Source organism: Protomyctophum bolini, assembly GCF_963924005.1.
Source record: "Protomyctophum bolini genome assembly, chromosome: 10".
Taxonomy (NCBI): domain Eukaryota; kingdom Metazoa; phylum Chordata; class Actinopteri; order Myctophiformes; family Myctophidae; genus Protomyctophum; species Protomyctophum bolini.
The window spans coordinates 5,621,601-5,635,971 of NC_137871.1; the positions used below are offsets into that span (position 1 = coordinate 5,621,601).

General features: G+C 47.4%; 1 protein-coding gene across 2 annotated transcripts in view; it reads left to right on the top strand.

Moving 5' to 3' along the window:
* The window catches only part of abcb7 (ATP-binding cassette, sub-family B (MDR/TAP), member 7), a 72,798-nt gene that overhangs the window by 27,917 nt on the left and 30,510 nt on the right, over positions 1–14,371 (top strand). Inside the window, exons 7-12 of one of the 2 annotated variants that reach the window (XM_080773580.1) lie at positions 2,183–2,271; positions 4,077–4,164; positions 6,592–6,766; positions 9,042–9,199; positions 12,690–12,824; positions 13,765–13,793. In XM_080773580.1, the coding sequence (XP_080629706.1) occupies positions 2,183–2,271; positions 4,077–4,164; positions 6,592–6,766; positions 9,042–9,199; positions 12,690–12,824; positions 13,765–13,793 (674 nt within the window). Of the gene's footprint in view, positions 1–2,182; positions 2,272–4,076; positions 4,165–6,591; positions 6,767–9,041; positions 9,200–12,689; positions 12,854–13,764; positions 13,794–14,371 lie in introns of both variants that reach the window. The other variant, XM_080773579.1, reaches the window with a different exon arrangement.

Genomic DNA, 14,371 nt, shown 5'->3' on the forward strand with positions numbered 1-14,371 from the left:
CAGAATGGAAAACTGTCAGGATGTAGAAGACCATTTCTTAGAATCTGATCTCGGGTCAGAATGGGTTAATGTATTCCTGTCTGTGTACTGGTGGCGGTACTGGTTTGAGCCCTGAACAGATGCCCTCCCTCCTTGGCGGGCGGGAAGCAAGGATTCGCGGATCCTCTGGCTTGCTGCTATCCTCCTACTTATAGGGCCGTAATAATGTCAGCCTTCGCGGTAATGAGGTCAGAGCCCATTGCCCAAATAGCTAAAGCATTAGCGCCATTAGTTCTCGTATTTTCCCCTCCATTTGTGACACTTCAATTTGATGGTGAAATGGGTGAAAAGGAGAGAATGTGCTGTTGTAATACCAACCGTGTGACACTGATCTCAGGTCCCTGATCAGATGTTAACCCATTCTGACCTGAGATCAGATTCTAAAAAAAAATGTCTTCTACATCCTGACAGTTTTCCATTCTGACCTGAGATCAGATTCTAAAAATGTCTTCTATACGCCAGTCGCTCTTCGATTTAAAAAAAATTAGCAGACCTACAAGCTCGTAGCGCGCCACTCGGTGGCGCGCTATGAGCTTGTAGATCTGCTGTTTTTAAATAGCTAAAGCACGACATGATGCTAACACCAAAACGGGTTCCCCGCCCAGAATGGGTTAATGGATTCACGTTTCTCCTCCACCCCCCCCCCCCCCCCAAAAAAAAAAACCCTTAAAAGGAGATTTACAGTACCATTTTCTTTGTTCTATCTTTGCCCTCATTTAGTATTCCATATCCTCTGAATTATGCATGAGTTGGATCGGACCAGAATTTGGCTATCCACAGAGAACGGAACATCCACCCAAATGCACTGTGACCAAAACAAACAAGCATTTTGGAGAAAGAGGAAAAAAAAACCCATTCAACAGTGCCACGAAAAAGTAGCTTGTAGATCTGCTGATCTGTGTGAATCAGGGGTGCCTGGCACACATTTTTGACGTGAGAGCTACTTTCAAAATGGCCAGCTCAACAAGATCTATATACCCACCGGAAAAAAATATTTACCATTGCTGAAAATAGTTTAAATAATGTAATGTACCTGAGGGGGCTTTGGAATATAGCGAAGCTGTCATTACATATTAACCCATTCTGAACGGGAACCCATTTTGGTGTTAGCATCATGTTATGCTTTAGCTATTTAAAAATAGCAGATCTACAAGCTCATAGCGCGCCACCGAGTGGCGCGCTACGAGCTTGTAGGTCTGCTATTTTAGAAAAATCAAAGAACGACTGACATTTTTAGAATCTGATCTCAGGTCAGAATGGGTTAATCAGACAAGTGTATGTCCAGTGGAAACCTCGTATGAATCTGATCTCAGGTCAGAATGGGTTAATACTGTCCAATACATACTTAGATGGGAAATTATGACAGGCAGTTTCTGCTGTCAAAATATGACTCCCCAGTCAAAAAACAACTTTCCGTTTTAAATAGACACTAGTGCTTTCTAAGGCGTGATTTGGGAACCTAACATGAATATCAACATCCTAATACTGTCCAATAATTAATTAGATAGGGAGGGGGGTGAAATTATGACCGCCCCCCCCCCAGTCAAAAAACACTTTCCCGCCACAAAAGGCCTCTTTCCCCGCGGGCGCCGTATACAGGGCCCCCCCGCGCCCCAGACTCCATATATGGAGCTGGCCTGTTCTGACATCACAACACTCCATATTTGGGCATGCCTGACGCAGGACTCCATCTCTATATAGGGATAAAGGGACTCAGAGAGGCGGAATGCAGAACTCTCCATATTATGGGCATAAGAAGGGACACGGGCAGTCGGGTGCAACGGGTACTCCATATATGGTCGCTGGCCTGTTCTGACACCATTCCGACGTCTGCATATAGACTCCGTATTTGGGCATGCCTGACAAAGAACTCCATATATGGGCTTGAAAGGGACACGGACCTAATAACGGGGCGGGGGCATGCATTTCCAACTTGCATCGTTCCAAGTAGGCCCAGTGCCCAACGGGCACCGCTCTAGTTTATGTCATTTGGAAATATTTGGAACACGCCCGAAATAGGGACGCGCCATGCAGGTCGAAAGATGGTTAAGCTATATATACGTGATATATAGAATTATAATATAATTATGATTATATATATAATAATAATATAATATATTGTTTTCTCTCTCTCTCTCTACAGTATTATAAATGTGGTGGGCATTTTGCGGCCGTGGCCGTGGGAACGTTATCGGCATATACGGCCTTCACCATCCTGATCACTCAATGGAGGTAGGAACGCTGACTCACCGTGGGCTTCTTTCCACGGGTTAAAGGCTCATACATAGTCTGGATTTGCGGTGGTGGGGTGGGGGTGACCGCCGACCGAACTACAACATGACGTCACTGAGGTGACCCACCGAACTACAACATGACGTCACTGAGGTGACCACCGACCGAACTACAACATGACGTCACTGAGGTGACCCACCGAACTACAACATGACGTCACTGAGGTGACCCACCGAACTACAACATGACGTCACTGAGGTGACCCACCGAACTACAACATGGCGTCACTGAGGTGACCCACCAAACTACAACATGACGTCACTGAGGTGACCCACCGAACTACAACATGACGTCACTGAGGTGACCCACCGAACTACAACATGACGTCACTGAGGTGACCCACCGAACTACAACATGACGTCACTGAGGTGACCACCGAACTACAACATGACGTCACTGAGGTGACCCACCGAACTACAACATGACGTCACTGAGGTGACCCACCGAACTACAACATGACGTCACTGAGGTGACCACCGACCGAACTACAACATGACGTCACTGAGGTGACCACCGAACTACAACATGACGTCACTGAGGTGACCCACCGAACTACAACATGACGTCACTGAGGTGACCACCGACCGAACTACAACATGACGTCACTGAGGTGACCCACCAAACTACAACATGACGTCACTGAGGTGACCCTCCGAACTACAACATGACGTCACTGAGGTGACCCACCGAACTACAACATGACGTCACTGAGGTGACCCACCGAACTACAACATGACATCACTGAGGTGACCCACCGAACTACAACATGACGTCACTGAGGTGACCACCGACCGAACTACAACATGACGTCACTGAGGTGACCCACCGAACTACAACATGACGTCACTGAGGTGACCCACCGAACTACAACATGACGTCACTGAGGTGACCCACCGAACTACAACATGACGTCACTGAGGTGACCCACCGAACTACAACATGACGTCACTGAGGTGACCCACCGAACTACAACATGACGTCACTGAGGTGACCACCGACCGAACTACAGCATGACGTCACTGAGGTGACCCACCGAACTACAACATGACGTCACTGAGGTGACCCACCGAACTACAACATGACGTCACTGAGGTGACCCACCGAACTACAACATGACGTCACTGAGGTGACCGACCGAACTACAACATGACGTCACTGAGGTGACCACCGAACTACAACATGACGTCACTGAGGTGACCCACCGAACTACAACATGACGTCACTGAGGTGACCCACCGAACTACAACATGACGTCACTGAGGTGACCACCGACCGAACTACAACATGACGTCACTGAGGTGACCACCGAACTACAGCATGACGTCACTGAGGTGACCACCGAACTACAACATGACGTCACTGAGGTGACCCACCGAACTACAACATGACGTCACTGAGGTGACCCACCGAACTACAACATGACGTCACTGAGGTGACCCACCGAACTACAACATGACGTCACTGAGGTGACCCACCGAACTACAACATGACGTCACTGAGGTGACCCACCGAACTACAACATGACGTCACTGAGCCGCGGTGAAGAGAAAAACCCACGGCCACCGCTCCAGCCCTTCTCTCTGTTTTTTTTTTTCACTCACCACCGCTCGGCGTTATTTCAGCTCCGGTGGTCAGCTCACCACCGAGAATCCAGACTATGAATATTAATAGGCCTTTAGCAGCTTCTCTTTGCGTGTATGTAATGTATGTGTCGTCATGTGACCGGCCCTCCGTCTTGCACACAGGACTCGTTTCCGGGTGGAGATGAACAAAGCGGACAACGAGGCGGGGAACGCAGCCATCGACTCCCTCCTCAACTATGAGACCGTTAAGGTGAGACCAGCTTGTGACGTCACCCACGCCACCCTGCTCCTCTCGCCCCCCCCACCCCTCCAACGCCACCCTGCTCCTCTCACCCCCCCCCCACCCCTCCAACGCCACCCTGCTCCTCTCACCCCCCCCACCCCTCCAACGCCACCCTGCTCCTCTCACCCCCCCCACCCCTCCAACGCCACCCTGCTCCTCTCGCCCCCCCCACCCCTCCAACGCCACCCTGCTCCTCTCGCCCCCCCCACCCCTCCAACACCACCCTGCTCCTCTCACCCCCCCCCCACCCCTCCAACGCCACCCTGCTCCTCTCGCCCCTCCTCCTGCACCTCCTCTTACCCTCGTCACCATCACAGCTGTGTGATGATAATGCCACGTTTCATTAGCATGATTACCGCTGCCACAATTTCTTCTTTTAATTAATTTGCTCAGAGAAGGCTCCCCTCTCTCTGTCTCTGTCTCTCTCTCTCTCTCTCTCTCTCTCTCTCTCTCTCTCTTCCTCTTTTCTCACAGTCACGTTTGTTGTTGTTATATCTGGTTCAAGTCATGGTCAAATGACCGTTTTGGTATTTGTCAGAGGGAGTGTTATCTTGTGAATAGAAGCATGGGCGTGGACTACGTGGCTGAAACCTGGACATAAACTATGAGGCCTATACTCTTGCAATTTTCAAGTTTAACCCATTCTGACCTGAGATCAGATTCATACGAGGTTTCCACTGGACACACACTGGTCTGATTAACCCATTCTGACCTGAGATCAGATTCTGAAAATGTCAGTCGTTCTTCGATTTTTCAAAAATAGCAGACCTACAAGCTCGTAGCGCGCCACTCGGTGGCGCGATATGAGCTTGTAGATCTGCTATTTTTCAATAGCTAAAGCATAACATGATGCTAACACCAAAATGGGTTCCCGTTCAGAATGGGTTAAACCCAATCTCTAGGTCACCTGTTGCACATGCCGGTTACACCAATAACGCTGCAATCCAGATTCCAGAACGTGTTTGAATAAAACGTTATCTAATCAAACTGCAGTGTAATGATTATAGCGTATATGCTAATTCAATAAAACTAGTACTATTCTGCAGTGGTTGTGCTCGGCAATAGAAATGTCAGACCTCAGTCACAGTAGATTTGAATCCTGTGCATATATGAGGACATCAATGTATTTCAGGCATTTAACCCATTCTGACCTGAGATCAGATTCATACGAGGTTTCCACTGGACACACACTGGTCTGATGAACCCATTCTGACCTGAGATCAGATTCTAAAAATGTCAGTCGTTCTTCGAATTTTTCAAAAATAGCAGACCTACAAGCTCGTAGCGCGCCACTCGGTGGCGCGCTACGAGCTTGTAGATCTGCTATTTTTCAATAGCTAAAGCATAACATGATGCCAACACCAAAATGGGTGCCCGGTCAGAATGGGTTAAGCAGCCTTTTCTGCTGTCAGATCAGATGTTTCTGTCGATCTAGTCAAAGTGGCTCCTCGTGCCAAAGTGTTCAATGGTTCCCCACATCTTTCCTTCATGTTTTTGTTGTTGTGTGTGTGTGTGTGTGTGTGTGTGTACTGTGTGTGTTACTGTGTGTCATCTGTGTTGTGTCAGCCTCAGTGCCGGCTGGATTTAGAGTGTGCATATGTAATTAGCCACTCCGCCCACTCAGAAATCCGTTCCACTTTTTTTACAAAGGGAGGCTGGATGAGGAACCTTGAACAGCGCTGGGCTCCGGTCCGTCCGTCTGTCCGTCCGTCCGTCCGTCTGTCCTCGGCTCCTCCGCGTGCCACTTTCTTCTCTCCCATCCTCCTGTATTATGCAAATCAAATCTAAAGGCTGCAGATGTATAGCAGAATGTTTTGCCTTTTTTTTTGGAATCGCCCACTTAAGACATTTTGGGCGCGCGGGAACCCCTTTTGGTGTTTTAAAGCGTTATGTTGTAATTTAGCTGTTGAAAAAGAGCAGATCTACAAGCTCAGAGTGGCTACGCTACGAGTTTGTAGGTCTGCTATTTTTTTTGAAAAATCGTGAAAATATTTATTTTTCCGAAAACTGGAGGATCAGGGTAAATGTGCTTCAATACTGGTGTGTTTCACCCTTCCTTATTGAACCGGTAACCTCGCTGTCTCTCAACGGCTCTCCTCTTCTTTAAAAAAAAATAGCAGATCTACAAGCTCGTAGCTCGCCACTTGGTGGCGCGCTATGAGCTTGTAGATCTGCTATTTTTTCAGAAAAATCGTGAAAATATTTATTTCCGATAACTGGAGGATTTTAGAGGTCAGGGTAAATGTGCTTCAATACTGGTGTGTTTCACCCTTCCTTATTGAACCGGTAACCTCGCTGTCTCTCAACGGCTCTCCTCTCCTCTCCTCCCCTCCCCTCCCCTCCCCTCCCCTCCCCTTCGCCCACCCCCTGCGTCTTCTTTCTCCCCCGTCTCAGTATTTCAACAACGAGCGGTACGAAGCCGAGCGGTACGACGGCTACCTGCAGACGTACGAGCACGCCTCTCTGAAGACCACCACGACGCTGGCGCTGCTTAACTTTGGACAGAGCGCCATCTTCTCTGTGGGCCTGGCGTCCATCATGGTGATGGCCAGCCAGGGCATCATGGCAGGTATACATGATCAACCACCTAGTGGGCAGTCCGGATCAAACCTGGATACGGTAATGCAATGGAAAAACAGCCCCCCTTGGGCTTTTCTGTCTTCAAAATAGGAGCTCTGGGGTGCCGGAAAGACATGGACGCTTTTACTCTGAAACCCACCACCCGGAAACAATCCGCAAAAAAAAAAAAAGAAGTTTGCTTTACATTGCTAGCTTATTATTGCTATCGTTTTAATTTATGCGATATATATTAGGGATGCACCGAAAGGGAAATTCTTGGCCGAAACCGAATACCGAATATAGGAAACAGTTGGCCGAAAACCGAATACCGAATAGCCGAATACATCTTTGTTGTAAAGCTACCTGATTATGGCAAAAGACATGATTATGGCAAAACCTAACTTAAATAATAAACACTTATGGGTCCATTAAAAAACATCTAAATAATTGGAGGCTTTTGATTAATTAATCTCAATTAATCACATTTTAATCGCATATCAATAGGCCTATTTGACCTGAGCAGTGAGCTTTTTTTTTCTACATAAGCATAGGCAATAAAAACAAGTAGTAATAATAATAGTGATAATATTATTTATATAAAGCTTCTCTGAGTACTTAAAGACACTTTTCAAGGAGAACATGAGAAAACAAATAAAAACAACTTTATTAGAGAAAAACTAAGACTATGGAATAAATAAATTAAAGTGGAATGAGAGGTGGGTTTGAATTTATAGGTGGTGGCATGTCTGAGTTTTGGGAAGTGCATCGTTTTGACAGGTCTGCCTGCTGTGGACAGTGAAACCCTGACCATTAAACACGGGCAGACGCAATGATAGTCTATCATTCATTGTTAAAGCTCCAAATGATATTCCCATTCGTCTTTGTGTCTGCCCGTGTAAACGCAGCAGCGAGTGTGAGGGCTTGGGGAACGGATGCAAAGTACATAGTGTTAAAACTAACGTTAGCTCCCATGCTAGCTACTAGCTTCCCTCGTCAACAGAACACCACCACAGATCGGGTGGAAGCTGCTAATATCACGTTTCTTGTGCCCGTGGATGGGAAATACGATTTAGAAGGCTATGGATGGAATCGTGGATGAAAGCACACATGTGTGCAATACAGTTTTGTCGGATCTGCCTGTGCATTCCGTCACTTTCCGTGACTGCTGCTGTCGCTGTCGCTGGCTGCTGCCTGCTGAATGATGCATAGTTAAAGAGCGTCATAAGCATGCGCCCTTCCTACGCTGAAAGTAGCAGATCTACAAGCTATCTACCCGTCGCAATGCACAGCGCGTTGGGCTTGTACATCTGTGTTTTCCTCGCAGTTTAGTTCGATTCACAACTTTAGGACCACTACTACTATCCGGTGATATTTTTCGGCTTATTTCAGCCGAAAGCCCGAAACCGAATAGGCCGAAAATACATTTTTAGCCATTTTCGGCCGAATATTTTCGGTGGCCGAATTTTCGGTGCATCCCTAATATATATGAGCGTTTATATATTTTGCGGGAGAGACGGATGAGGAGCGGGAATGAAGCGCCAGTATATCGATCGGTTCGAAACCAGCGGAGAGCGCCCTGGATTAGGAGAGGCGAGTCATTCTTTCCGCCGCGCTAACAGCTAAGTCAACGGTAAGCTGACATGAGCCCAGCGCGTAGCATACGGTAGCCGAAAGGCCAACTGACAAATCAAAAAGAGGAAAAGATTCAGAATATTCCTCTCTCGCCCGGTATCATTGAGGATGCGCTAGGACGTCTACAGACGGTTTGGGGACATATTTAGGCAGGCAGTCATGTAGGTAGGACGGTGAGAGACCATTGAGAGCTTTATAAGTAATTTCTTTTTTAAAAATCAATCCTAAATTGAGGCCCTCTTCCGGTAGGGTGCCTAATGTTTTCATTCCCACTAACAACAATTTAGACACGTTCTGTTTTGCATGGGGACCAGGGGGTGCAACTGCAACATAGATTAATTGGAACCCCTTTTGGTGTTTTAAACATTATGTTATAATTTAGCCATTGAAAAATAGCAGATCTACAAGCTACAAGCTTGTATGGTCTGCTATTTTTTGAAAAATCGTGAAAATATTTATTTCAGAACACCGGAGGATTTAGAAGATTTTCTTCTCTTTTTGATTTTCGAGGTGCAGGCCTAAAATGGGGTTAAACGTAATCACTTAAATAATCTCTACGGAAATCCTTAAATGTTTTGCAGCGCTAAAATGGGGGGGACATAAGATCGCCGTGAAGGTGTTTATTTACCGTGTCGTCGCTGTGTTTGTTTCAGGCACCTTGACGGTGGGAGACCTGGTGATGGTGAACGGGCTGCTGTTCCAGCTCTCGCTTCCCCTCAACTTCCTGGGCACCGTGTACAGGGAGACGCGGCAGGCGCTCATCGACATGAACACACTCTTCACCCTGCTCGGTGAGGAGACCAAGATCAAGGTATATAACCCCCCCCCCCCCCCCCCCCCCCTAAAGCTAGGGCGTCAAACGGTGGATCTTTGCGCCGATATTGCGAACAATCTCTGTGTAACAATCTGACGGACGTTGTGAAAAAAAAAAAAAAAAATGTTCCAGCGTTTTGTTCTTTATTCACTTTTTTAACCCCTTCTGGGGCGGGAACCCCCTTTTTTGTGTTATAATTTAGCTATAATTTAGTCCGTTGCTCTCCCCAGGTTGGCGGAGGGTGTGTAGAGCCCAGGATCACAGTAGATGATTGACACAGGGGTGAAAAATGGGTTACAAAATTGTGGGATAAAAAATATAATAAAAAAATATATATATAATTTCATATATTTTTTGGAGGTCCTCCACAGGAAAATGTTTGAGAACCAACCACTGACATAGAAACAGGAGGGTTTCTCCAGGGAAACCCGTCGGGATTTAGAAAACATTTTGTAGAATTAGGTCCCCCCCGGGTCTTAATGGGTTAAGGGACGAGGGCCGGCCCCCTTTCGCGTCACACAGTGCGCTTAAGTGCAAACGTACGACCCAGTACGAATTCCTTCCCCCGTCTCCCAACCTGTGATTCATATACAGGAGACGCCCACTTATTTTCACTCATCAGAAAAGCCTCCCGTCGTCATGTTTCCCAGCAGGAAGCCATTATCCCCCCCTCCACGCACACACGCACACACACACACACACACACACACAGAGAGAGAAAACCATTTCTCTAAACACATTGGCTTATTATGTGGATGTGAAATCATTCTCCTGTCTTCATTTCTGCTCAGTATTAATAATATGTTATTTTGGCTGTCCATTTTGGGGGGGGGGGGGGGGGCTTGTAAAATTAGCATCTGTTTATACTAATGGACCATGTGTTATGGGGGGGGGGGGGGGTCACGGCCTGGGTGATTATTATGGCGCTGTTAGTTAGTCTAGAAGCAGAGGAGTATAGAAGGTTTTTACACGGGCTGGCCTCATTTATTTTAAGTCTTCTTAGTGTTTTGTACATGTTTGTCGTGTGTATTTTCTCTATACGATTATCTGGGCTCCGAACCAATTTCCCCCCCGCAAAGGGACGATAAATAAAGCTAAACCTTGATTGGGGCGGGTGATTATTATGGCCGCTTGTTAGTTAACCCATTCTGACCGGGCACCCATTTTGGTGTTAGCATCATGTTATGCTTTAGCTATATAAAAATAGCAGATCTACAAGCTCATATCGCGCCACCGAGTGGCGCGATACGAGCTTGTAGGTCTGTTATTTTTAAAAAATTCGAAGAACGACTGACATTTTTAGAATCTGATCTCAGGTCAGAATGGGTTCATCAGACCAGTGTGTGTCCAGTGGAAACCTCGTATGAATCTGATCTCAGGTCAGAATGGGTTAAGTCTAGAAGCAAGAGTATAGAGGAGTATAAAAGGTTTCTATACGCTGTGCTGGCCTTGGCCCCGAAGAGCACTTCTTGGTATTCACTTATCCAATCGATTTCGCTGTCGGGTGGGTAACCTTGTATGTCCAAGACCTGTGACGTGTCGAGAAATGCAATCCTGTGCGGTTTTTTTCGCCGTGCGGTAGCATTGGGGTGTTAACCCATTCTGACCTGAGATCAGATTCATACGAGGTTTCCACCGGACACACACTGGTCTGATGAACCCATTCTGACCTGAGATCAGATTCTAAAAAATGTCAGTCGTTCTTCGATTCTTTCAAAAATAGCAGACCTACAAGCTCATAGCGCGCCACTCGGTGGCGCGCTATGAGCTTGTAGATCTGCTATTTTTCAATAGGTAAAGCATAACATGATGCTGACACCAGAATGGGTTCCCGGTCAGAATGGGTTAAACCCATTTAGAGCGGAGTTAAAAACATTCCCTTTGAAAGAATATATTATTATTATTATTGAAAAATAGCAGACCTACAAGCTACGAGCTTGCAGGTCTGCTATTTTTCAATAGCTAAATTATAACGCAATGTTCAAAACGCCAAAAGGGGTTCCCGCCCCCAAAATGGGTTACCTGTTAAGTTTTAGTCACATTTTAGTCGTCTGAAATGTTTTACTTGGTTTCGATCTAGTCTTAGTTGACTAAATATTATACGATTTTAGTCGACTTAAATCTGCAGTTGATTTAGTCAACGATAATAAAATGAAACTGTGCGGGGCCGCGATGCCATTGAAAGGGCATTTCGCTTGGCTGCATGCCTAAAATAGCCGATCTACAAGCTCACAATGCGTCACAGTGCATTCGTTTTGGCCAGTGAAAAAAAGGTAGTCAAATATTTTTTGCCATGGTTTTAGTGTTGAGATGTGCCCCACCTGTTAACCCATTTTGACCTGAGATCAGATAAAAAAAAATGTCTTCTACATCCTGACAGTTTTCTGAAAAAGCTATGTTTCTATGTCAGTGGTTCTTCGATTTTTGCAAAAATAGCAGACCTACAAGCTCTTAGCGCGCCACTCGGTAGATCTGCTATTTTTCAAAATGTGGCGCAAATCTTTGAATACAAAAGGGGTTCCCGACCCAAAATGGGTTAAACAGAAACGCAGTGAAGTTGCCAGAGATATGGGGACAATTGAAAGAATAAATAACCCTAATCCAAAAAATAATAACAATAAATATAACGAGTAAGACGCGCAAACGCGGGAAGCAAACGCAGCTCGTACATATTGTGTGTGTGTGTGTGCTTTTTTGTGTGTGATACAGCTGCGCCCTCTGGTGGCGGGCAGGTGGTGTTACAGCGTGACAGACAGACACACAGACAGACAGACAGACATGTTCTGCTAGGTCTCATAGTTAGTGCTCACTGCGTTCGCAACAACGCAACTTTACGTCTTTGCACAGGTAGGGTATGCTGCTTAAAACGTACTGTAACCTGACGTTCCTGGCACATATTGTGTTAATATTATCAAAATGCAGTACAGTATAGAGTATATATATATATGCTGCAATATTGATACGGAGGCACAGCATGTGGATATCGCGAATAAGAAAATGTCCATACAGTAATGTTATTTAAAAAGTGAAACTTTAAAAAGGACTCATATAATACATAAATGACCTTCTGAAAGGTATTACTATTTTCACTCATCCACTCAATAATACTCCTTGGGCTCCTTTTTACACGAGGAACCCGAAACTTTTACTTTTTCAGATGAAAGTTGCATTTAATTTGGAAACCAAGGTCGGACGGAAAATTTGAGTGCGAGTACTGAATGCATGAACGAAGATACTTTTCTCAGAATGCATTTGTCGACATCTGTATTATGAATCATGTTAGCATTTAACCCATTTTTGACCCGAGATCAGATTCTAAAAATGTCTTCTACATCCCTGACAGTTTTCTGAAAAAGCTATGTTTCTGTATGTCAGTCGTTCTTCGATTTTTCAAAAAATAGCAGACCTATACAAGCTCGTAGCGCGCCACTCGGTGGCGCGCTACGAGCTTTGTAGATCCGAGCTTGTTGGTTGGTTTTGGTTGCAGGACAAGGATCTGGCTCCCGCACTGGCGGTCACGCCGCAGGACGCCACCATCCGCTTTGAGGACGTCTACTTCGAGTACCTGGAGGGCCAGAAGGTCCTGAACGGGGTGTCCTTCGAGGTGCCCGCCGGGAAGAAGGTGGCCATCGTTGGAGGCAGTGGCTCAGGGTAAGGTGTCGGGAGTCAGTGGCTCAGGGTAGGGTGGCCATCGTTGGAGGCTGTGGCTCAGGGTAGGGTGGCCATCGTTGGAGGCTGTGGCTCAGGGTAGGGTGGCCATCGTTGGAGGCTGTGGCTCAGGGTAGGGTGGCCATCGTTGGAGGCTGTGGCTCAGGGTAGGGTGGCCATCGTTGGAGGCTGTGGCTCAGGGTAGGGTGGCCATCGTTGGAGGCAGTGGCTCAGGGTAGGGTGGCCATCGTTGGAGGCTGTGGCTCAGGGTAGGGTGGCCATCGTTGGAGGCTGTGGCTCAGGGTAAGGTGTCGGGAGTCAGTGGCTCAGGGTAGGGTGGCCATCGTTGGAGGCTGTGGCTCAGGGTAGGGTGGCCATCGTTGGAGGCTGTGGCTCAGGGTAGGGTGGCCATCGTTGGAGGCTGTGGCTCAGGGTAGGGTGGCCATCGTTGGAGGCAGTGGCTCAGGGTAGGGTGGCCATCGTTGGAGGCTGTGGCTCAGGGTAGGGTGGCCATCGTTGGAGGCTGTGGCTCAGGGTAGGGTGGCCATCGTTGGAGGCAGTGGCTCAGGGTAGGGTGGCCATCGTTGGAGGCTGTGGCTCAGGGTAGGGTGGCCATCGTTGGAGGCGGTGGCTCAGGGTAGGGTGGCCATCGTTGGAGGCTGTGGCTCAGGGTAGGGTGGCCATCGTTGGAGGCTGTGGCTCAGGGTAGGGTGGCCATCGTTGGAGGCTGTGGCTCAGGGTAGGGTGGCCATCGTTGGAGGCTGTGGCTCAGGGTAGGGTGGCCATCGTTGGAGGCTGTGGCTCAGGGTAGGGTGGCCATCGTTGGAGGCTGTGGCTCAGGGTAGGGTGGCCATCGTTGGAGGCTGTGGCTCAGGGTAGGGTGGCCATCGTTGGAGGCTGTGGCTCAGGGTAGGGTGGCCATCGTTGGAGGCAGTGGCTCAGGGTACTGTAGGTGTCGGGAGTCAGTCGGACGATGTTGAGTCGGCCGTTACATCATCTGTCATGTGAGCTTATAACGGGAGTGAGAGAGCGTGTTGGAGCACAACCGATATTTGGGTTCGACGGATACATCAGCTAATTTTTTTTACGAGATCACCATCGTCCGACGTCCGTTGTGCTGCCAGTTTCTTTCAAATGTATATAGAAAACAAACACATTAGTATGAGTACGTAATCTCAGTTAAATATTATTTTCGTAGTCTTTTAGATTTGATATAATCACTTCATTTACTTTATCTTATATATATGGGAGAAGTCGTACCCATACTCAGAAGAAACACCCCAAGGCAGAAAACCAAAGCCACGAACAGCTACGTCGCTACTGCAACGCCCACAACACCATCTTACACACCAGACTCACGCACACTCACTTCTCACACACACTCACACGGGCAGTGACGTCACACACTTACCCTTCGCAGTCTCTTCACAGTGTGTGTAAGCGATCTCTTCATTACACGGCCCACGCCAACCCCAACGCAGACCACCAGCCAAATAGACTTTTCATTGGCACTAACACTGG